This window comes from Cordyceps javanica, chromosome 1 (genome assembly GCF_051103115.1).
Source record: "Cordyceps javanica chromosome 1, complete sequence".
Taxonomy (NCBI): domain Eukaryota; kingdom Fungi; phylum Ascomycota; class Sordariomycetes; order Hypocreales; family Cordycipitaceae; genus Cordyceps; species Cordyceps javanica.
The window spans coordinates 4,427,911-4,451,982 of NC_139295.1; the positions used below are offsets into that span (position 1 = coordinate 4,427,911).

General features: G+C 53.0%; 6 protein-coding genes across 6 annotated transcripts; 3 read left to right on the top strand and 3 right to left on the bottom strand.

The window, feature by feature from the left end:
* Window positions 1-3,061: 3,061 nt before the first annotated feature.
* On the top strand, window positions 3,062-4,879 carry V2A60_001325 (platelet-activating factor acetylhydrolase; the record flags this gene model as incomplete). Its single annotated transcript, XM_083252686.1, has 1 exon — window positions 3,062-4,879. The coding sequence occupies one exon, from the start codon at window positions 3,062-3,064 to the stop codon at window positions 4,877-4,879; it is 1,818 nt and encodes a 605-aa protein (XP_083108812.1).
* Window positions 4,880-5,780: 901 nt separating this feature from the next.
* V2A60_001326 (uncharacterized protein) lies at window positions 5,781-6,896 on the bottom strand (the record flags this gene model as incomplete). Its single annotated transcript, XM_083252687.1, has 1 exon — window positions 5,781-6,896. The coding sequence occupies one exon, from the start codon at window positions 6,894-6,896 to the stop codon at window positions 5,781-5,783; it is 1,116 nt and encodes a 371-aa protein (XP_083108813.1).
* A 703-nt stretch (window positions 6,897-7,599) lies between these two features.
* Window positions 7,600-8,262, top strand: V2A60_001327 (uncharacterized protein; the record flags this gene model as incomplete). The annotated part of the gene is made up of 1 exon (XM_083252688.1): window positions 7,600-8,262. The coding sequence occupies one exon, from the start codon at window positions 7,600-7,602 to the stop codon at window positions 8,260-8,262; it is 663 nt and encodes a 220-aa protein (XP_083108814.1).
* Window positions 8,263-9,257: 995 nt separating this feature from the next.
* On the bottom strand, window positions 9,258-10,916 carry V2A60_001328 (S8 family peptidase; the record flags this gene model as incomplete). The annotated part of the gene is made up of 2 exons (XM_083252689.1): window positions 9,258-10,484; window positions 10,545-10,916. The coding sequence occupies 2 exons, from the start codon at window positions 10,914-10,916 to the stop codon at window positions 9,258-9,260; spliced, it is 1,599 nt and encodes a 532-aa protein (XP_083108815.1).
* Window positions 10,917-14,566: 3,650 nt separating this feature from the next.
* V2A60_001329 (uncharacterized protein) lies at window positions 14,567-22,462 on the top strand (the record flags this gene model as incomplete). Its single annotated transcript, XM_083252690.1, has 4 exons — window positions 14,567-21,419; window positions 21,467-21,624; window positions 21,675-22,361; window positions 22,430-22,462. The coding sequence occupies 4 exons, from the start codon at window positions 14,567-14,569 to the stop codon at window positions 22,460-22,462; spliced, it is 7,731 nt and encodes a 2,576-aa protein (XP_083108816.1).
* Window positions 22,463-23,052: 590 nt separating this feature from the next.
* On the bottom strand, window positions 23,053-23,471 carry V2A60_001330 (NADH:ubiquinone oxidoreductase subunit NDUFA3; the record flags this gene model as incomplete). Its single annotated transcript, XM_083252691.1, has 2 exons — window positions 23,053-23,099; window positions 23,288-23,471. The coding sequence occupies 2 exons, from the start codon at window positions 23,469-23,471 to the stop codon at window positions 23,053-23,055; spliced, it is 231 nt and encodes a 76-aa protein (XP_083108817.1).
* Between the last annotated feature and the right edge of the window lie 601 nt (window positions 23,472-24,072).

A 24,072-nucleotide genomic window follows, 5' to 3' on the forward strand; every position in this document is an offset into this window, starting at 1 on the left:
TTTTTTTTTCAATTTTCCTCTCAGAATGTCGGATACTCACTTTCTTCTATTCTTTTCTTTACCACATGCCATCCAAATCCCCTCTTTTCATTCACAAATCTGGATGATACCATGTGATTGTGAGGTTTTGCGCCGGTGGGTAACCCTTTTTCCGGGGTTCGACGTCGGTGCTTTCCCATGTAAATAGAACAGCTTTTTTTTGGTTCTTCGTTTTCACAAAAAAAAGTCTACATGTCAAACATGAAGCTCAGATAACAGACAACAATTCGTTTCCTCTACTTGATCCAACTCGGTCCCTTTCCATGTTGAGTGCGGCCATGGGCCTGACAGGACCCGATCCCCGCTTGTCGTGCGAGGTGGCCAAAAGCAGAGTAGGAAAAAAATAGAATAGAAAATTCTGATTAATCTGTGAGCAGTGCCGAATTTCAGTTTCATATTGCCACATCGTGGCTTCCGCTATGAAGCTGGACGAAGAGGGTAGAATTGGAGCTTTGATGCCGGATCGTTCAAGTACAGCTCGGCCACGCCAGTCGCATTAGCGACAAGGTACCTCCACTCCTACCAGGCCTATTTCTATCCAAGTAGTAGTTTCTCGTCCTTTTTCTTTTCTTGTTCTTATTTTTTTTCCTGCCCTCTCTGTCAACTCTATCTGGCGCGGGAGGCGCGTCAAGGAACAGCGAGGTTATACGTGCGTCGACTTATACGACGCAGCCGACGAGGCACAGCGAACCTCTCACCTTCTCTGCGCTTTTTTCTTTTTGACATATCCTCCAACAAGCTACTATAATGCAGAAGATGCTCAGTGTGATCACTTTTGGAAAAATAAAGATTCAAACCCCAGCCAACAGAGATTCAGCTCACTGGTGGTAGTCGGCAGAAGTGGGCAGCCCAGACCAAACACTGGCGCTTGGTGTTTGAACTGGTCAAACGTAGATTGCAAAGTTCAATTCTTTCATGGAGGTCGTTGTTTGTGCTATCAATATAACTTTGGAGAGGTCTTATGACAGGTAAGAATTTCGTTTTTGAGAAAAAAAAAAGACATGAAAACCCCCCAGATTACTATGCCCCGCATGTTGGTGACGAGGACCTATCCAGGGCGACGAGCGGCCTCACCGTACCCATTCTGAAGAAAAGAAAACTGTGCAAAGCAAAAAAAAAAACATGATATCAATATTGATTATTTTACTTTATACTCCCATTTTCTACAGATGATTCCCATTTGCCAACAAACCAAGCCACTGCACTTTGCTCACAATCATTGTCAAAATGGGCCTTTTGGAAATAAGACGGCATTACGGGGGACGCGGCCCAGCCCCGAATCGGCAATGCCGTGTTTGGACGATATGGGCTTTTTGCATTCTCTCGAGCGTGCTTACTGCGAAACGACCCCGCCTCAGAATTCTCCATTGTACATGCGTCAGAGGAATGGACGAGCACCATGACGTCTCTCAGCCGTTCCCGCCCACGGCCGCAGCAGTAGCAGCCCGGTATCCGTGAAGCTTCCCCCCCTCCCCCCACAAACGGAGAGGGGCCGTACACGGACAAAACAAGACGCGATCAGGCTAGCAAAAGAGGAAATAAGACTTTAGCTCCGAGGACAGGAGAGAGGGAGAGGGGCCGTGTTCCAGGCAAGCTGCGAACTGGTACCCGGTATGAATCATTCGATTTATAATGGGTGCCATACAGCGGCGGACGGACGGAACGGATGGGCGATGATGCCAGGGAGCTAGAGAGCTAGGAGCTAGGAGCTACTAATTGGAGCTAGTTAGTTGACTGCCCAAGGTAGTGGCTGAGGGTGGAGCTAGAAGAGCCATCGGAGCCCGAACGATCCGCCCGTGAGACAAAATGTGGTTGCAAAGTTTCTTGTCAAAAGGCAGAGGGGCGGCGAAGACGAGACGAAGATGGTAGGTAGTGAGAGATTCGGGCCTGGTTATCTTTACTACAATGTTTTGTTTTTACGAAGAGAAGCTTTTTTATGTATTTTTTGATCGAAATCAGAAATTGGAAAAAAAAAAGACGGCAATCGAAAGAATGAAAGATTGGTAATGCAATCCGAACACGAAAGAGAGGGGGGGGGAGCGGTTTGTCGTAACCCCGCCGTGGCCGGCATGGCGTGGCTGCTAGTCTTGTCATCGGGGGGATGATGGAGAGGCAGCAGAGGGTTGGCAAGCAAGGCTGGCGAAGAAACTCGGTGGATCGATTCACTGGCAGCAGGACTACCCTGTTTTTTTTTTTGTCTTTTTCTTTTTCTTTTTTTTTATATGTTGGAGAATACGAAATCGACGGTAGTCGGAACGCCGATCCGGGAGCGGGCACGACAAGCAATGAGCATCCGCAGTGTCCGGGGCTGACTAAAAGGCAGTCCTTTTCACATACAAAGTCACCGATCCCGAGGGTCAAGAGTTGAATTGAAAGAAATGAATTGAAAGAAAACGTGAAATAAATGTACATCTGTAATTTGATTTCTTTTTTTTTTTCGCTTTTTTTCGCCCTCGTCTGCTCCTTTTTTAATGGCTGAACAATCAAGACAAAAACTCAACTACCCGTTTCCACCCACCCACCTCGTCCCGAAGCTCCCGGACCTCTCTCTACTTTTGCAGCATCCAAGAGAGGGAACCCTTGCAATGAAATAAAATACAGATAAATAATTTTAAATTTAAAGAAGAAGAAAGAATTGGCTTGGCTTACCTCCCGGAAGCATCTGGCCCCGCGCGCACCATCGCCCGCTTTACACTAACTAGCTTGGATAGCAGGCAAGCAGGATAGCTAGCTATCAGTAGGCCAGTTAGTTGGAGCGGCCCAGTTTCCAAACGACCGAAATGCCGCCACCTTCTTCTTCTTCCTTTTTTTTTTCCTCTTCTCTCTCGTTTCCAACTCTTCTCGCCAAGATATTATTTTCGCCATCCTTTCTCTTTCCTCCTCATACCCATAGAAAGAGTTTCAATTGTCCATTTCCATTTCCATCATCATCGTCATCATCATCATCGATCGCTACTACTACTCGGGTTCCCTAGACACGGCCGCAGACAACAAACACACACACTCATACTCATCCACAACCATGCCGCGACGTCGTGACATTACCGACCACGACTACGACCACGACAATGTCCAGCTCGAGCTAGAGCCCTTTCACGACGATTTTTCCTCCTCCTCCTCCTCCTCCTCCTCCTCTTCCGCCTCCCACCCCGAAGACGACCACCATCATCCCGACTCACCTCTCCTCGAAGCAAGCGCCGCCACACAAACCATCTCCTCTTCCTCCTCCTCCTCCTCCGCCTCCGCCGTGCCCAAATGGCTGTCACCGCCTCCGCACGCCTCCCGCCGCGGCGCCACGCGACACCTGCTGCGGCTCGCGCACCTGCTGCGGCCGCGACGCTCGTGGCGCTTCCTCTTCCTCTTCCACCTCGTCGCCCTCTACGCGCTCGTCTGCGTGCTGCGCGGCGAGCCCTTCTTCGCCTCCAACCTGCCGCCGGCCCGCTTCCCGGGCGGGCCCTACGACGTCGGCACCGTCGACGTCGAGGTGCCCCTCATCGAGCCCCGGCGCCTCTCCGACACGGCCCTCAAGGCCACCGGCCAGCCCGCCTACCTGCTCGAGTCGGTCCTCTTTAGCCTCTACTACCCCGTCGCCGACGGCGCCCGCGCCGCCGCGCCCCCGCACCTCTGGATCCCCCGCCCCGTCAGCCTCACCGCCGCCGGCTTCGCCCGCCTCGCCCGCGCCGACTACTTCTTCGTCCGCCCCGTCTTCACCTTTCTGCTCTGGGCCGTCGCCGGCCGCATCGAGATCCCCGCCAAGGTCGACGCCCCGCTGGTGCAGATGACCATGGTGGCCGCCGACGACGAGAACAACAACGGCAACCACACCGTCGGCAGCTTCCCCGTCGTCGTCTTCTCCCACGGCATGGCCTCGTCCCGCACCGACTACACCGCCTACGTCGGCGGCCTCGCCGCCCGCGGCCACGTCGTCGCCGTCCTCGAGCACCGCGACGGCAGCTGCCCCGGGTCCCGCGTCCGCGTCCGCGGCAAGCCCGACCGCGACGTCGTCCACTTTGACGCCCGCCACGTGCTGTCCACGCCGCCCATGGACGGGCCCACCATGAAGCGCGAGCAGCTCGCCTTTCGCGAGGCCGAGATCCGCGAGGCCGTAAAGGCCCTCGCCGCCATCAACGACGGCCATGGCCGCCAGATCTACGACCAGAACTCGCGCGGCGAGGGCACCACCCTGCAGGACTGGACCGGCCGCCTCGACCTGTCCCGCCTCGTCATCGCCGGCCACTCGTACGGCGCCACCGGCGCCCTGCAGGCCCTCCGTCCCGGTACCTCTTCCTCTTCCTCATCCTCCGCCGCCGGCGGCGGCGGCTCCGAGTCCGAGTCCGACACGCTCGCACAGCAGCCCGTGGCGGCCGCCGGCGGCGTCATCCTCGACCCGGGCAAGGGCAGCGGGCCGCTCAACGCCGACGTCGACGTGCCGCTGCTCGTCGTCCAGTCCGAGTCGTGGTCGCGCCACCCGACGCCCTTTTTCGGGCGTCCGCACTTTGACACGGTGCGCGACCTCGTCGCCGACGTTCTCAACCGCACCGCCGCCGCCTGGTTCCTCACCGCCCGCGGCACCGCCCACCCCTCCGTCACCGACGCGCCCCTCATCGAGCCCCTGCTGCTCAGCGCCGTCACCGGCGCCCGCCTCGACGTCCGCGCCGCCCTCGCCCAGTACGTAAACGTCACCGCCGAGTTCCTCGACGCCCTCCGCACCCGCAGCCCCAGGCGCCTGCTCGCCGAAAAGGTCACCCACGAGCAGTACGGCGCCTGGGTCAGCGACGACCGCCGGGCCGCGTTTCCCGAGGAGCTGGCGCACTTGTGGGAGGTGCACGTCGCTCCTTGAACATGCATTTGTCTGTCTGTCTGTCTGTCTGTATAAAGACAAAAGACGGCAAGAGATGGGACGAAAAGAGCCAATGGAAAGAAATGAGAGAGAGAAACATGTTGGAAAAGAGAGACGGCTATATATACATTCCTTTTTTTTTTTTGGCACGATATTGTGTTTTTTGGCATTGAAACATGGCAACCTTGTCGGACAAAGTGTACTCGAATTTCTACTCTTCTCCGGCCGTACTATACTGTATTCGAAATGACTGATACCTTGGGACTGGCGTTGAATTATACTTTTTTTGTTTCTCTTTATTCGACTTCATTTCATCATCGTCTTTCTCTCTTTTTACGGTGCATGTTTACGGTGCATGTAATATCAGTACTTGTGCTTGTAGCCCCCAAGACATCTCTCTCTAAAGAATCATTGAGCGACTCTCCTCAAGATCAAAGGCTTTTCGGTTGTTGTCACCGCTTTTTCGCCGCCAGATCTTTTCCCTCTTCTCGCTTCCGACAGTTGAAGAGATTCTATGCCGTCTTTTTGCTTTGTTGTCGTCTTTCCACGAGAAAAGATGAAAGTAGCAACACGTCACCAAGTGCAGCCAGCATCCAGATAATGTAAGCCAGCCACTCAGATTGCACCCATCCAAGTTTCCACTGGCATCCGCCTTTGCCGTCTTCTCATCTCCTATCGAGCTCATCGTCTCTTATGTCGCCCTCATCGTACGTATCGTTACTTCAAAAGGAATGGATTTCAAGATCTTTCTTGATTTTCTTCTTCTCGGCTCCCAGGCATGATTTATAGATATTCTCATTGATCTTGTATACTATACATGAGCAGCGTTACTTCAATCTATCAACTACCATGCATTCGTTTCCCGCCATTAGCAAAATGCCAAACGCCGCTCCCGGTAGGCCTAAACAAACGCAGCAGACCAGTCCGAGGTACCTGCATCTGGCACTCGCGTCGTCTTCCGGCTGTTCAGAAACAGCTCAACCATTCGCTTGCTACCCATGACCTGTGCATCCAATCCTCTCCCAAACTGAAAGTCGTCAACTGATGTAGTTTCTCGCACTGCTTTACTCGCTGCCACGTCATCTTCGCAACGAATGCTGCCACGTCGAGGCGATCCTGTGGCTACTGTTCCAAACTGCCGCCTTACAGCAGAACTCAGACCAGGGCTCGATCTGAGCGAAGATGCCGCTCCAGAGTTCAAGTACGCCTTTTTTGCTCTGCTAGGAGACTCGGTAAGAGCAGTTGGACTGCTTCTTTGCTTTTGAGGCGTGGTGCTCTTTCGGCACGTTGCCTCGTACCCCTCACTCGGTCTCACATTTGGAAGTGATGAAACGCTGCGAATGGATGGTTTGGTGCTATTATGAATTTCACATGATTTGTTATTCTTATATTCTGGCGGTGCATTCTCGTCGTGCATGAGAAGTGGGTGACTTTGATGCGTGACGCCCTCTTCAATGACAATGCTCTGTGTTGGTGGCGCAGCAGGAATTTCGAGAACCCCATCATGGCTATCACGAATGCTTCCGTTGTCGACATCGCTTGTATCGGACGGGTTGCTGTTTGATCCAATCTCTGCATCCTCGCGAACGTGGCCCATGATAGACCAGGGGTTCCATGTATGCTCCTCGCCAAGAGACTTCGAAGATGGACCGCAGCCTTCCAGCTTCGATACCTTGGCGCTTAACCACGTCTTCCATTCCACAGAGCTTGCAGTAGACACGTGTCGTTGATGAGTTCTCTCCAAGTCATCGGTAAAAGTTATCGCTCCTTCCTGAGCCTGGGGTGAACTCGGCGTAATGTTGTCGAAGTCTCTCAAATCATATGGCTGCGCCGCGCTCTCTTCTCTTTCTGGGCCATCTGAAAGATCAGAATAAATACTCTCCGCCGAGGATAAATGAATATCCCGCTCTGATCCGGCCGGACTGGATCGACGAGTAGGAAGACTCAGCGCAGAGAGCGAACTCAAGTATCTCAAGTTTACAGGCTTGATGCTTGAAGAGCGCTCTTGCACTCTCATACTTTTGCGTAGAGCCTTTCTGTATGGACTTCTTGTCCTAAATAGGTGACCTGCTGGGCTTGCAAATCCACTGTTTGAGGCACTGGACAATCGAACTGTCTCCGCATCGTACTCATGTGGTGTATCAGGCGCATTTTGCTTGTGTTCTGATTCACTTTGAATCCTCTCAGTTGATGACCCGGCATTGATTACACTATCTATTCCCATAGTAGACTGTGCAATGCTGCTGTCGAAGGCGCCAGTCGTCCCTCCTTCGTGGAGAGACGTTCCCAGGTTCTGCTGTCTCTGCATGTCATCAAGTCTTTGTACAAGGGCAGAGTAAGCACGCTCTTCATCCTCGGATGAGCGCCATCTCTCCCGAGTCGAGACAGCATGCCCACCTTCGTCAATCACAGAAAGTCTCTGAGGCTCCCACTCAGCATCTAGTGCGCTACTCACCACTGTGTGTGTGCTAGAATTCGTCCAACTGGTGACTCTCGATCTTTCCCCATCCGTCTGCTGTGTCCCGTCTTCTATCACTTCGAAATTCCCCTGGTGAGGCTGCAGGCAGTGTTCGGACGCAACGGACCGCAGTGATGGCACATACGACTTGACTCTCGACACCGAGGCTTCTTCCTGGAGTGAAAGCTTCGACCGGTGAACACTAATCGTTTCTGTAGAATTCGAAGTCTCATTCTCACCCTGTTTCTTTGATCGACCAAACATGCCTCTGAATTTGCTCTTGACGCTGTTGGAAACTTTCCTGGCTGCGTTTCGAAGGCCAGAGCCCTTGGACAACGAGGAGGCAGTAGAAGATACCGTGGTAGATATAGGCATGCTATTATTGCTACTGTTTCTCAAGGATGTTTTGAATTCCGTCAAACTCGCATTTCTTTTGTTCTTTGATCGCAAAAACATTGATGGGCGATTTTTGAGGCGCATGCTTCCTCGCAGAGACAGTCTGCTGGGGGATGAGGAGATTGTGTTGTCTTGCTGTCGGCGCATTGACGGGCCTTGGGCCGAGTTAAATCGCAAAAAGCTCATGGATTTGGGACTCCTCAGTGAATTCTTGGCCATTCCCATGTCTGCACGCATGGTTCGGTGGCGGGAATCCCAGCCGCTCTCTGTAGTTGCTGCACTCTCTGAATGGCACTCGGATGATGACATGAATGAGCTTGTGAGCATGGATCTTGATTTTCGTAATTTCTGTCTCTGGACGGGACAGAATGATGTTTCTGATTCGCACACGGTCTCTTCGTTCTTGGAATCTGTGTCAAGCGAACGATCAAGCCAAAAGTCTTCATATGTGCGGGCGGTCAAAGGCGAGGTCCTCGGGAGGTGGCCACCGAGCGCACTCGAGTGCGTGCGCTCTGGAACCTCGAAATGATCCGTCCAGCTTCCATTTGCACGGATTGCAATATCTCTTTTTTTTATCGCCGTCGGGCCAGTGAACCGCACACTTCTCTGTCGGCGCAGATTAACGTTTGCCTTGTCCATCACAGCCTCGCTCGTGTCCCCGTTGTAGCATAAGACATCCGGTCCATTCATAAAGCTGTCGCTTCTCGTTAACCCATACCCGGAAGAAGAGGACGCAATACCCGTCGAGTTGGATTTGGCCGATTCTTCTCGTGCTCTTGCGAAGGAGACCCGGGCCGCAATATGGGCATCTCTGTAAGCCGTGTGAGGTTCGAGGCTGGCAAGGCCGTGTGTATGATTCGTGGCTACGGAGCCTGTCGACTTGCTTCGGCGTAGCGATGCACGATGCTCCAGTCTAGAATTATTCCGTCTAAACATGACGATGACCTGGTATGTGATAGAATATGATGGTTCTGGCGTCAAACGTCTAGCAGAGATGCAAGGCGAAATCAAAACGAGTGACAACTATTAGCCAACGATAGAACTTAGATGGTACAACAGGCCTTGGTTCATGAATATTTGCGCCTCCTTCATTTCCAGGCAAGCAGTGCAGCGATGAGTTCGGTACATGGGCAGAGGGTGCATCCTACGTTGGAAGCTGGTATTGGGGGAACTGGGAAGGAGCGCCCGGGATGTCATCCAGGGCAACAAAGCGCCAACAGGATCTTGCATGAGCGAACGCAGTCAACATGGCCCAAGTCGTCACGCTTGTAAATGAGGTGGAAATCGAAAAGAAATGTATTTCATCTGAGCTATTGTCCTCATCCATCCATTCCACCAAGAGAGTTCAAAGGTCTCTCATGCAGTACAATCAGCCAAAAAAAAATTCTTAGTATCGAAAACGAGAAAACACCGTATGATTCGCAGTTTACATCTAAATCATGGATTACACTAGGAAAATATCCGGGGCCACAACGGATATGTGGCGATTCCGAGAATGAATATGACTAATAAAATGAGAGTTATTTACTCCATGTGGGAGAGGAAATCCTCGACCTCGGCGTCGACGATGTGCTGGATCTTCTTGGCAAACTTCTCAGCCTTGGTGCCGAACGACTTGGCAGACTTGGTGACCTCGGCAGAGACAACGTCAAACTCGTGCTGAATCTTGGTCTGAATGTTCTCGGCCTTGGACGAGGGGCGCTTGGCATCGAAGGCGCCAGCATCGACAATCTTCTTGTAGTCGCTGCAGCCGGCACCGTTCCAGGCAAGGACGTTGGGGGTGTCGGAGTCAATGTCGGACAGGGTGTTCTTGGTACCAATGCTGATGATGTTGTCCTTGAGCTCGGCGGGGGTGATGGAGGCAACAGCGTACTCAGAGTCGGAGGCGGGCTGGAGAGACAGGTAGTAGGCGAGAAGACCGCAGATGTGGGGAGAGGCCATGGAGGTGCCAGAGATGGTGTTGATGGCATACTTGGAGCCGATCCAGGTGGACTGGATGTTCAGGCCGGGGGCAAAGATGTCGGTGCACTTGCCGTAGTTGGAGAAGTAGGCGCGGCTGTCATCAATGGTGGAGGCACCGACAGTGACGGCCTTCTTGGCGGCGGCGGGAGAGTAGTTGCATGCATCGGCGTTGTCGTTGCCGGCAGCGACGGCAAAGTGGAGACCCTTGGCGACGGCGGCATCGACGGCCATGTCGAGGAGGGTAGTCTTGCCACCACCCAGAGACATGTTGGCAACGGAGCCCTTGAAGCCCTTGCGCTTACCAGCCTTGGCCTGCTTGACCTGCTCCTCGTGCTGCTTGGCAGCCCAGTCAACGCCCTTGATGACATCCGACATGGAGCCCGAGCCGTTAGAACGGAGGACCTTGACGGCGTAGACGTGGGCCTTTTTAGCGACACCGTACTTCTTGCCGGCGATGGTACCGGAGCAGTGAGTGCCGTGACCGTTGCCATCCTCGTCGGCGTCGCCGTCGGGAGCAGTGTAACCCCACTTGGCACGACCCTCGAAGTCGACGTGTTCGATGTTGGTGCCAGTGTCAATAACGTAGGCGTCGACACCCTCACCACCGTCTTCGGCGTAGAGATACTTGTTGAAGGTGCCGAAGCCCAGAGTATCGCGGTGCGAGATACGGGCCAAGCCCCAAGGCGCCTGCTTCTCCGTCTCGGGCTTGCACGAGTCCTCGGCGACAGTCTCCTTGGTGGTGACGGGGACCAGGGTGTGAACGATGGAGTCACGCTCGACGGCCTCGACCTGGGGACAAAGTTAGAAAATGTACTTGCGATGGACGGCTGGATGGAAAGAGATACGTACGTCGGGGTGATTGCGAATCTGCTCGATGACAGCATCGTCAAAGTGGCCGGAATAGCCACGGAAGGAGGCGCCGAGATCAAAGCTGTGCTTCATGCCAGCAAATACATTGTCGACAGAGTCAAAGAGGCCTCGCTTGCGGAGCTCGAGGCGCTGCTGCTCGCCATCGCCGTGAATGTCCGAGACCCAGGCATGGTGGGACTTGGCCTTGGGCTCATCAACGTGCTCCTTGAATTTGATGATGTAGGCACCAGGAATGGTGTTGGCATGTGTGGCATCGAGGATCGGGGCAGACTCGTGGTGAATGGTGCCAATCTTGAAGGACGAGGCCTGGGCGATGGCGGCCACGGAGAGGGCGGCGATAACGGACTTCATGGTGACGGTTGCGCTCAAGAGTGCACAGTGGATGACGCGGGCCTGCCTGCGGTGGGTGGTGTTTCGAGGGAGCAGAAAGATTAACAAGATGAGGGAGAAAAAAGAATACGTTTGAGGAAAGAGGAGGACGATGAGCAAGAAGAAGGACGGCGACGAGAGATGATGAAAGGAAGATGGAGGAGGATGTGTTTAGAGAGGAATGATGAGGAAGAAGCGGAGGAAGATGACGAGCGAGGTGCTCCGAGGTGTTGATAAGGGCGGAGCAGGTGGTGCGGCTGGGGAGGGCGGTACAATGATTTTGGTGTGAATATGGTGGTGTTGGCAAGTACCATGTCTTGGCTAGGTACCTAGGCCTGTTGGTAGTCGGAGCCAGGCAGCGCTGTGGGCTGGTCGAGTGACGCATCTCCTCCACAGGGCGCCAGCCGCGCTTTGGGGGACCTTTTCGGGACGGCCTGTTAGGGAGGTACATGGGTTTGGCAAGGTATCCGGCGGAGAAAGTCAGTAGACAACTAACCTAACCATTATTCAGTAGTGCCTGGAAACAGCGTTACGGGGGCTCCCCCGCACCAAGTCACGGATGATGCAGCCGTTCCTGGGGCGATGGGATACTTACGTAGTGGCAAGGGTGGGTACACGATACTTGTTTTGTCTGCAAGTTGTGGTAATGCAGCGTGTATCCAGTACCCCGCTCAGCCGCAAGCGTGCACTCAGGCCTGGACTTGGTACTTACTTACTTGCTGGTACTTGCCAAGTTCTACTTACGGGACACATCTTCATACCGACTTAGGTACCAAGCTTGTTGAGACCAAACAAGGTACTTATTTACGGAGCAGGCAACCTGGGCTCGTCACCTGGCCAGAGTGAGACAGGCCTGGCCCGTCTGCTGCATGGTGCAGGTACCGTACCCCAACCGTGCCGCCGCTTTAAGAGTTGCGGCGGTCGGGAGCGCTACCCGTACCAAGTAAGCAGGTTCTTGGTGAGGTACGTATCCAGGTTTATGTAAACAGGCGTCAGGGCAGCTGCGCTTCTATTACGAAGAATGGTTGATGGCAATGAGAAGATTGTGAAAAAATGCATGATTCAGAGTATAGAATCGAATGAACCATAGTGATTTTTTTTCCCGACACCATGCTCGTCGGGATTTGATGTGGTGGCAAACTTGCTCGTGCCTGAAACTCAAAGTGTCCGGTGTCGCCTCAGGCAGTTTCCTTCAGTCAGCCAGTGCCCTGTTGCCTGTGTGCCTGTGCTGATCCGCCTGCCAACTCCCCTGGCCCAGGCCTGTCTGGCGCGCGGCCCCCGACTTCAGCGGCCCGTCTGAATCATCAAGGTGTCGGCTGGCCCTTTTCCCATTTCCCCATTTCCGTTTCAACTAGTGGTCGTCGAGATTTTACTATTTTTTTTTCTATAAAAAAAAATCGGCCATCTTCATGTCCCATCTGACTAGCATTTTCCGGCGACAAGTCCAAGATCTGCACGACATTCTTGACAGAGTACTGTGCCCGATGCCCGGCTTCAAGGGACGATACCGAGTGGCAGCACCCACCGTGGGCGGGCCCGCGCGTGACTGAGCAGATGCGGAGAAACAGTGACCTTTCTGGACTCTGTAGGCATTTTTTATAGCGGCGATGGAACATGTCGGAAACAGCTTGGGCTTCGCACCCTGCGCCCTGCAACTTGCACGCTGCAGTGACGACGGGCAGCTATAGCCAGGCCATCACGGTGCGCCCCCGTACTGGTACTATTATTTATCTATACTGTCAATTACGACGTGCCTACTCCGTGCAAATACTCTATATCCGAGTAAGTAGGTAAGTAGGTAGGTTAGTTGGTTAGGTAGGCAGGAGGTAGGTATCTGGTGGGTAATAAATTAGGTGATACCAGTAGCCCGCAGCAGGTACCTACTAAGTATACCGATTCACCCGACAAAGAGCGCCTCATCCAACCATTGTTGTTTGCCTGCGTAACAGTCCATGTCCATCAAACACACGCACAATCACTCCATCCTTTTTCTTGTTTCCTACTCTTTTTGCCCGTCTTTCAATTTTTCTACAAGGATCCAAGCTACCCAAGTATTTGGCAATCACCATGTTGCACCCAATGGCAACGCAACGCAATCCATTTCCCCCGTCCTCGTGCCTCACCTGGAATGGCCTCACAGCTAGTCACAGGTTCCCCCCGGCCGCCTGGGCACGTGCCGCTTTCACCATACCCAGTGCTCGTCGCCCTGCGCCCGTGCTAATAATATGATGGGTTGTCTTGCACTGCCATGCCCTTATTGACTCGCTTTGCCTTGCTTGCTTATCAGTATCTGCCTGGTCATGCTGTTGCATTTCTTGCCAACAGTAGTAGTACCCAGTCGATCGCCGAGAGCGGCGACCGACTTACTCGCATCTCACACAATCATGTCATGGCTCGCTCCTCCCGCCCCGTCGCCCGCCCATGATCGCTCAAGCCCATCGCTTCTCGCCATCCAGTCCGACCAATCTTCCGTATCTAGGCACTAACTAAGTAGGTAGTGTCCACAGCTTTCGGCCGTCCCTATCGCAGCACTGGTAGTCTACAAGTCTACTTTTACATCGCTGCATCTGCTGGGCATACCAAGTGCTAAGTATGCCTAGGTACTCCGTAGTCATCGAGCATTAATCCGTACTCCGTACTCCGTACATACGAGCCGCATTGCATGTGGTGTACCAAGTAGATGAAGCGCGAGGCGCTTGGCTTGCTTGTCCTTGCCCGAGGACTGCATGCAGCCTCCCCCGCCAGCTGTATGCAATACTATGATGTTTATGGCGCATTTTTATCTTTCCCCTACCACGGCCGCGAAATCCCAACCCAGACTGTCCGTTTGTCCTGTGCCGTGCTGCTTCACTGCCAGCCGGGCGAGGCTTCAGCTGGTTCCAGATCTACGCCTCCCCTCCCTAAGCAAACTCCTACCCTATACCGCTCCTTGCCCATCTCCCTCCATACTTAGGAAACAAGCACTGCAAACGCCCTCCATCAGTCAAACCACTCGACGCAAAGGTCAAAAGAAGAAGCCTCTGGAAATCCAAAACACCATGATACACCTCGTATACTTTTTTAGTTCTTTCTCCGCGCCTGGTTTCACCCCTTCCTTCCTGCCTGGACGCTCAGCCTCATTGTGGGCTCGCCTAGCAGCTATATTTGACAGCACCACATACCTACCTACCTAAGCCTAAGGTACCCTATATGCCTGCCACCTAGGCGTGCTACTACCTCTGAGTGAGGTAGCCATTGCTAGTGCCACAACACTACGTCAGCCAGGTAGCTCCATCATCTTCGAGCGGTGCGCTGCACAGCTCCAAAATTCAGACGAAACGCCAGGATTTCCTCCTCCAAGAGCCTGATTGATGCTGTGATTCCCCTCGTTTGCCACGCATTCCATCACCTCTCTATAAACCGACAGTTCTGCCGATTCTACGAATCGTCCCAACTTGGTTCCGCCCACATCAAAAGGACTCAAATGTGCCCCGCGCATCCCAACTGACGCCAAAGACGACACTCCTGACACCCTCTCGCCTCTGGGTCGCTCCATGCTGTCATCGTCTACCCATTTCCTAGGCCCGTGAGGGGGTCATGGGAATTCTTGGACTGGCAAGGCACCAAAAAGAGAGCTGCACACTCCTGTCATCATGTCGACGACCACGAGACGCTACCGGTCCTCGACCTCCGCGTCCACGCCGGCGGCCGCCAACCTGAAATCTGTCCAAGTTTTGCGAGCCCTCCTCGACGGCGTAGCCGGTCAGACTGATACCTTGGCAGGCAATGGGTACCCCGAGATACCCAACCTCACCACCGGCCTCAGAGGCGTCGCGGATCAAATCGCGGCTTCCAACACCCCTACACAGCAGGATGCCTTCCGCCTCGCCGGCGGCTTCGAGGCCGTCCTCAACATCCTGCGGAGCTTTTCTGGATTCTATGATCCCGAAAAACGCTCCAACAAGGAGATGACAACTCTTTTTCAGCTACTTGGCGCCGCCCTCGATGTGTTCGCCGCCGCCCTGCGACGCCACTCCGGCAACAAGCGCTTCTTCAAATTCCGTGTCGAGGGTGGCGGCTGGGAGGCTCTAGAGCAAGCCATTGCCAGCATTGGCCTCGGCAGTGTCGAGCCGAACCCCTGGGTCAGCTGCCATGTTTTCGGCAAACTCTTTGCCTTCTCCCTCGGCGATGATGCCATCGACCTTCTCTTTCAGTCCATTGCTGAGACCCTGCGCCACGATAACGAGCGAGCCGCCGACAATGCCGATCATGTCGAAGATCCAGAACCGGATGACCAGTGGCATCTTGTCCTCGCCAAATCCATCGAGTCGATAGGCCCCAAGGTCCGCGAACTGGTGCACAGCACCACGCAAATCCAGTATCCCGAGATGCTCCGTGCCATTGTCAGCTTCTGGTCCTCTCTTCCCCGTGACAACGATGCTGCCGCCACCCCCGCCTCTCTCCTGGTCCTCGAGACTATTCTACGTGCTGCCGAGGTCCTGACGTATAATTGTGCTGCGATTCACTCCACCGGTGTCATGTCCCAATTTCTTCGCGTCGCCTTCTCCCCAAATACGCCCCTGGCCGATTCGGAACGTAAAAAGATACTCGACATTTGCCGGCGGCTCATGTTTTTGGGTGTCGATAAGCCTGCTGACACCCAGTTTCTCCTCTCTGTGCCTGGCTCGGAAGCCTCCGAATTCTGTCTGGAAATGATGGGCAAATACCACGGCCCTGCCTTTTTCAGCTTTGATCTGTCCTTGCACGGCCACTCGTCTCTTGAGCTTCCGAGCCTTGGACGCCCGTTCCCGCCGCAATCTTCTCCTGGTTACACCTTTACCGCATGGATATGGATCGACAATTTCGACCCGTCAACCCACACTACCCTGTTCGGTGCCTTTGATGCCTCTCAAACCTGCTTTGTGCTCATGTACCTCGAGAGGGATACGCACAACTTTATCCTGCAAACGTCTGTATTCTCCAATAAACCTAGCATCCGTTTCAAATCTACCGAGTTTCGGGAGAAGCAATGGTATCACATAGCCATTGTCCACAAACGTCCAAAAACCATGACAGCAAGCCGCGCTGCCTTATACGTTAATGGCGAGTTCTGCGAGCAAATGCGCTGCAACTATCCCCTGACTCCGCCGCTATCCAATAACAGCAATGAGAGTTTTGCATCCTTCAACTCTGGGCAGAATAAGACCAATCCTGTACAAGCCTTCATCGGAACACCGAGGGAACTCTCCGGACAACTCGGCACGGGTGTTGTGTCTTCCCGATGGTCATTAGCCTCCGCACATCTCTTCGAGGATGTGCTTGGTGACGACTTCTTGGCGGTTCATTATGGGCTTGGTCCTCATTACCATGGTAATTTTCAAGACACGTTGGGCGGCTTCCAAACGTACGAAGCGTCCGCTCAGCTGGGCCTTCGTAATGAGATTGCGCATCCCGGAAAGGATGAAAGCTCCGACATCCTGAAAGCGGTCCGAGACAAGGCGAGTGTAATACTACCAGAGTCAAAGGTCCTGCTCAGCATTCTTCCATCTGCAACACTGCCAGAAAATGTGCAATTCCTGGACACGGGTCTTCTGCGCTCTTTGCCACGCTCGGCTTCACGAGCTCTCTTCATGGCTTCAAACAAGGATGGCGCTCCTTTGGCGATCAACTCGGCCGTTCCCAACATTGCAGATGCCCTGTTTAAGCCCCAAGGCATTGCGTCGTTTCGAGGCAGCCCGACAATTGCATTACCATCGTACCTAGACGAGAACCTCTGGCGCCTGGCCGGATTTACCTCTCTGGCGTTGAAGCTGCTTGAAAGGGCTACATCCGTTGAGGAAACAATTCGATCTCTGGAAATCATGTTTCACTGTATTCGTACAAGCTGGAGGAATAGTGAAGCCATGGAACGCGATAATGGCTACAGCATTCTAGCCATGCTGCTACGGTACAAAATGGGGTTCGCGAATGGACTGGCTTCCGAAGTTTTCGCCATCAAGCTGCATCTTTCCGCCGAGGAACGCGACAGCCTGGCATTTAGAGTGTTGAGTCTTGTACTTGGATTCGTTGGCTACAAGCACGAGAATCCATTGGATTCGCTGATTGTGAATCCACTTGCCTATCGAATATTGCTAATCGACTTGGATCTCTGGCGCAAATCTGCACCCCGTATTCAGGAGCTGTACTACAAGCAGTTTGTAACCTTCGCTGTCAATAGCAAGCATCACGAATTCAACAGCAGGAGATTGACACGGATGCGGATCGTGAAACGTCTCCTGGACGCCATGAAAGGTGAAGCTATCCCGGAGGAGGTCCTACCGCACTTTATGCAAACGTTTGAAGTACTGGTAAAATCGAACCTGAGCCCCGAAGTCATGCGGTCGCTGTCACTCTTCATCACATACGCATTCCACGTTCCCAGCCCCTCCATGTCTAGAACGTCGCGCCCACTCTCCTCCATCTCTAGACCAACGACACCAAACTTGATGAGGAGGCCAACTGCTGACGGCAGCGGTACCAGCAGTCCACCCGAGGGCGTCAAATATCTTACCAAAAAACAGCTCGGCACGCGTGTGCTCAGTGTCTACTCTCGCATTTTGTGTGAGAAAGGAAACTTGAACTATATTCGCAAATTTGCCAAGACGGTCACAAACAAGTGGCTTCTCTACCTGCTTGCTGAGAATGACAAGGACATTCTTCTGCAGGGCGCGACTATCTTGTCGAGGCTATTGGTTGGTCATGGTTCAGCTTATACCTCCAAATTCGCCAACAAGTCTGCGGGATTCGCAATCATGGCCAATCGATTAAAGCGCTTCTGGCACAGCGCAGCTCTTTGGCCCGTGGTTCTAAGCCTCTTGTTTGGCGTCGATGTAGCCGAGCTTGACACGGACAAGTGGCTCGATTCAGGTTATTTGCTGGGAGTTTTCGGTAGTCGCAAGGTGGTGTATCCCGATGCGGCTATCATAATAACGTCTATGCTTCAGCATGGGCTGAACGATATTCTCAAACAAGACAATAATACATCAGAATCGAGCGTAGATCCAGAAACTCGACCAGACTTATCAACCGAGTCTGCAAAAGCGGACACGGACGAGATGACACAATCTTTCCAGAGCCGGATGACTTTGGGGAAACACGCAAATCCGGTTCTCCTGCAAAAAATGCTCCAACTATTCCAACAGCTCTATGAGAAATCTGTTGATTTCAGGGACTTTGCCTTTGCTTCGGACTGGGTCAGGCTCATTTTTTCTATGCTGTACCCGGTGATTGTCAGCAGCGATGCAGTGACTCCGGATGTCGAACTACACTCTCGCGACTCAAATTTGAACTTTGAGGGCAGCGATGTCATCATTCGGCCCATTGGACTAGCATCTGGACGCCCTGCGCCAATCGTGCGAACTACCAGCGTCGACTTGAGTGCCACGCCGCAGTCAACGCCCCCCAGAGGAACTCTTCTCAAACGTGCATCGTCATTCGTGCTCCTCACTACGCAAAGTGTGCTGGAAGATGAAAAACCGCACAACTCCACGTCTCGTCCACTGAGCAGCAATGGGCAGTCTGACGCCCTCGTTGAAAGCCTATTGGGGCTTGCAATTAACGTCTTCATGGACCAAATTTTCAAACGCAAGGAGTTTGCTGGTTTTGGCCTCTTCACAAAAGTGCCTCCTGGGTTCCAAGAGCATCAGGCTTACTTTGAATCCTTTCTTTTGAAAAAGATTGTCGCAAACTCAACGGAACTTATTCTGTCCAACCAGACCATGTTGTGCGAGCCCAAGCTGATTACCAATATAGCACGACTCTGCCTGCACCTGACTGAGGCGGTTTTTGAAGGATGGTTCATTGACGGCGCCGAGGTGCTCATTGACTTTGCAGGCATGCTGCTGGAGTACCTGCAACGACCGGATGTTGCGAGCCTGAAAAGCGTCAGGCTGTGCAGCCAGTCCGTTACACTCATTCGTACATGTCTGCTGCGTGTTATTCTTCTGAGGTTATCCGACCTCGATAGGCCCGGGACCACAGAGCACGCGGCCACGGACTTCATGAGCAAGCTGGCATACTGGCAAATGTCAATCCTAGGCTGCTTCATAGCGGAGGATGAGTACTTGAAGCTCTTCTGGTACCAACTTTACACCAAACTCGTCGACGAAAGAGACACTGTACGGCGGCGGGCTGCCAATTTCCTTCGCATCCTGCTGGTCGCGAAGCCGGACGAGTCCTCAGCCCTCATTCGCTCCTTCATGGTTCCTGGCCAAAAGCAGGTAATTCACGATTTTGTCAAAATCACGGAACTGGATGACGATGTTTTTATTGCATGGGTGGATAAGAACCGACCATCTCTAGACTTGCTATTCTTCGGCGGCATGGCCAAGACATGGGAGAGTTTCGTTAGCATTGAGAATATGCGCACACAGGAAACTGCCAAAACTCGTCTTTCAAAACGCAAGGATAAACTGAAACAATGGTACGTTGAAGGTGCCTCAAGAGAGAAGCTGTTGGCAAACCACGAAATCGGAAACTCTGGTTGGATGAAGAGCATTTATAACTCTGAGCACTTCAAGTATCAACGTATCCTTCAAGATCAGCAAGATGATCTTTCGTTCCTTATTTCGGCGTATAAAAAGATGGAGATGGACCTCAGACGACCCGGCGCTGTCTTCAGCGACCCTAGGCCGTTGAAATGGAAGCTTGATCGGACCGAGGGGCGCAATCGTATGCGTCTACGATTGCTGCCAGACTTCTCTACAGTTATGGAAAAGTACCGCTCGAAAGAGAAAGGAGTTGCAGCAGCAGCCTTGAGAGTCAATACAGCAACAGGCAACTCGCCAAGCACAGGACCTGCTACGCCAACTGTAGCCACACCGCCAGTGACGGCTACTGCTGGAGCCAGCGCCGAAGCAGACAGTGAGTTGGTTCTAGAACAAGAAGATGCCGGGTTCATGCCAGAAGACGACTTTGAACTGGTCGAGGATCCGAATGATGCGCATGACCTAGATGAGAACTTTGAGGACAAAAACCGAAAAGTCATGCGTCGACTGGAGCATGGTGACCAAGTCCAAGCTGCCTACAACGTTTCCCGGGTTACCGGACTCGAGGCCTGCGAAGGGATACTCATAATCGGCAAAGATGCACTGTACATGATGGACAACGTGTTCCAAACGTCCACCGGAGACATTGTCAACGTCTGGCAAGCTCCAATGGAAGAACGTGACCCTTTTACGCGCATTGTCACTGGAGCAAAGACTCTGGAAAAGCGACAGACAGCCGGTAATCGGGATCAAGAGTCTAGGCACTGGAAGTGGCAAGATACTATTAGCATCTCGAAGCGCCGCTTCTTGTTTCGCGATGTCGCCATCGAAATATTTTTTACAGATGGCCGCAGCTATCTCCTGACGGCGATTAACACTACTGTGCGAGACGAAATGTTCACCAAGATGCTCTCCAAGGCACCGCACACCAGTGCAGCCCATGCCTTGCCGAACCCGGAAGACGCATGGAGGCTTGAGGCGCTTAAAAACTTTGATGAGTCGCAGCAAGGAATCGGTTCAAAGCTTGGAACATTGTTCAACACGTCGTCCTGGAATCCACTGATGAAGCGCTGGCAAAAAGGTGAAATGTCCAACTTCCACTACCTCATGATGGTCAACACCATGGCAGGCAGAACATTCAACGACCTGACGCAGTACCCGGTATTCCCCTGGGTCCTCGCCGATTTTACAAGCGAAGAGCTAGACCTGAACAACCCCGCGACCTTCCGTGATCTGTCCAAGCCTATGGGCGCCCAGACCCAGGAACGAGTGCAGGGATTTATCGAAACGTACAATGCTCTGAAGGAGATTGAACAGGCGCCATTTCACTACGGAACGCACTACTCGTCTGCCATGATTGTCTCGTCCTACCTTATCCGCCTGCCCCCGTTTGTGCAGTCCTATCTCCTGCTGCAAGGCGACAGCTTCGATCACGCCGACCGACTGTTCCAGTCTATTCCCGATGCTTGGAAGTCGGCGTCCTGCCGCAACAAGACGGACGTGCGAGAACTGATTCCCGAATTCTTCTGCCTGCCCGAATTTCTGACCAATGTGAATGGGTATGATTTTGGTCGGCGACAGAGCAACGGTGTCAAGGTCGATAATGTAGTGCTACCACCGTGGGCCAAGGGCGACCCAAAGATTTTCATAGCCAAGCATCGCGAGGCCCTGGAAAGTCGATATGTGAGCGAGAATCTCCATCGATGGATTGATCTGATCTTTGGATTTAAACAGCGGGGGGAAGCAGCCATGGAAAGCTTGAATGTCTTCCACCATTTGTCGTACGCTGGTGCCAGTGACCTTGATCGAATTACAGACGCAAACGAGCGAGCTATCACCGCAGGTGTCATTCACAATTTTGGACAGACACCACACCAGGTGTTCTCCAAGCCACACCCGCCGCGCGAGAACGCGAAGTGCCCAATCAAACGGCTCGACTCGTCGGTCCAGGCGCTCCTGTGTCTACCGAACCCATTGATAGGTATGCCTAGAATTGACCGGTAACCGGCTGTCTGTTGACAATTTTAGAATCGCGTGAACGAGTAGCGTCCTTGATATACGCGCCAAAACTAGACCGGCTGCTGTGCGCATCGCCGTTTCGATTGAACTTGCCGCCCTATGACAAGTTCCTTGAGTGGGGTTACGCTGACAACACAGTACGCTTCTTTTTCAGCGACAATCGGAAGGTATGATACTGCAACTTGTCTTGAACTCCGAATAAAGCTAATTTGCGTAGCCTGCTGGTCTTTTTGAAAATCTTCACATTGGTCAAATCTCATGCGCCTGCTTTGCGGACTCGAAAACTCTCATCACGGCTGGTGAAGACTGTGTTGTCTCAGTGTACAATGTCATTACAAGCCCAGGCAAGCCTGTCGAGCTTGTGCCCAAGTCGAGCCTGTTTGGACACAAGACGCCCATCACGGCCATTGCCGTCAGCAAGTCGTTTAGCACATTTGTTAGCGTATCGGCGGATGGTCAGGGCCTTCTATGGGACCTGAACCAGCTGACCTTTATTCGGAAGCTTCCGCTTGTGCGTCCAGTGGAGTGTGCGCGCATCAACGACGTGTCGGGCGAAATTCTGCTCTGCTCTGGGCCAAGTGTGATCTTGTACACACTCAACGGGTCCGTCATCCTGGACCAAAACGTGTGCCCCGACTCGGAGGATTACGTGCACACGTGTGCATTCTACGAAGGCGCCGGAAATGAGTGGCTGGAGAACCAGCTCATATTTACAGGCCACAGCCGTGGCGTTGTCAACGTCTGGCGTAAGAGCCATGCTAGGGGGAAATGGTCGCTGGAACACCTGCGACGGCTGGACCACGTCGATTATAAGACGGAGCGGCGCGATAATGTCAGCGCAGGTATCACCTGCATCAGCCCGATGCCGAATTGCGTATATACAGGAGATGAAGACGGCAGAGTGGTACGTTGACGGTCGAACATTCTTTTTTTTTCCTTTTACTGCACCAAGAGACTAACATAACGCCACAGTTTGAATGGAACTTTGCAGGCAGGGATCGATAGAGAGGCCCTTGCCGGAGACATTCACAGACGTTGTTGCTAAAATACAGACAATAGTGAAAGAGGGTTGAGGGATAAAGAAAACGATCAATAGATGAGAGGAGATTTTGAAAGTCTTATAGATTGGTTACAATCCCACAAGGAAGGAGAGATATCATGTGCATAAGAAAAAACCTTGATGGATGTATTGGTATTGCATTCGGTAAGCGAGGACGAAGTATGACGAGGCGTGTCTGAACAAAAGAAACACCGCTGCTTTTAATAGAAGTCGTTGTCAAGTCACCCTAGTGATGTAAAAAAAACTGTATATAGAGATTTCTGAGAGAAAGCGGCGAGAAATGTAGAACGCTGGAGAATGTGGTAGGGCATCTCAGGTCTTTTCTTTCCTCGTAGATGTTGTATTGGTACAGGGTCTTCCTCCTCCGATAGTCAGAGAGTGCACGCATCTCGGTTCCCTCTGGGGATTGCATATCTGCAGATCCCATCCTCCTAATCAGTCGCCGTCACCGACACACTCGCTAATATGAATTCTGTTCTTTGTATATGTATGTGCTTTCTTTTAAAGGTTTTCGTCGCCGTTTTGATTTTCTCGTTTACTCGTCGTCGTAGCCCGTCAATTGCTTACGGGGACCGGCAGGGACTATATGAGGTGGGAGACGATGTTAGCGGACAAAACGAGCTCCCCAAGATACTCTCTCTCTTCTTCCACAATGCTGCGGATTACGCAGCAGCGCGGGGCAGGTAAAATCGCCGAAAAACAGGAAACGGCGAAAAGAGGGGTATATAGTAGCGAAATAGAGAGAGAGAGAGAGAGAGAGAGCGACGCACCGGGATACGTGACGGGGATCGGGGCCGGGTCGACGTCGCCGAGCCAGCGGCGGATGGGCGGGCCAATTGGCATGGCGAGAGGGCCGGCGGCGCCGATGACGACGGACCAGAAGAGCGCGGGCTTCTCGCGGGCGGCCCAGCGGCAGTACTTGAGGGGCGTGGACCAGAACAGAGGCGCGGACATGGCGGCTGCTGCTTGTCGAGGGTTAGCGTGCTGTCGTTTTGGTTCGGTTCTGGAGGAGGAAGAGGAAGAGGAGGAGCGGAGGAGGTGGCGCGTGAAGGTGCTGTTTTTATCGGATGCGGTTATAGTCGATGGATTGATTGGTAGGGAACGTACGTGTGGATGTGCGCGGGCAATGTCGGCGAAGGGAAAACAAAAAGGTGATGATGCGGGATGGAGGATGATGGCTAGGGTTGCTTGAAGCTTGTCGGGAAAACGTCGCAGTCTGGGCGGCCGGATATAGCTGTCTTGCTATTGGACAGTTGTGGGTGATGGACCCGCATATTCCTTGATACGCAGGACGCTGGCCTTGTAGAGCAGAGAGACTGCCTCGAGAGCTAACAGGCGGGATACACGAGTTTTGATTCAATTGACGTAAACTGAAATGCTAAAGTAGGCCCAAATATGGTTCAAAATATAAGTCGGGCAAGGATGATGGTTGTTGGTAGACGGTTCTCTGGAGGCACGCGCCGGATTGAACAAGCAAAGACGGTAGTCAAATAATCCATAGGGTTGACTGAAAAGACCTGAGCGAATAGCATCGTTAGATGGGTGATACATATCG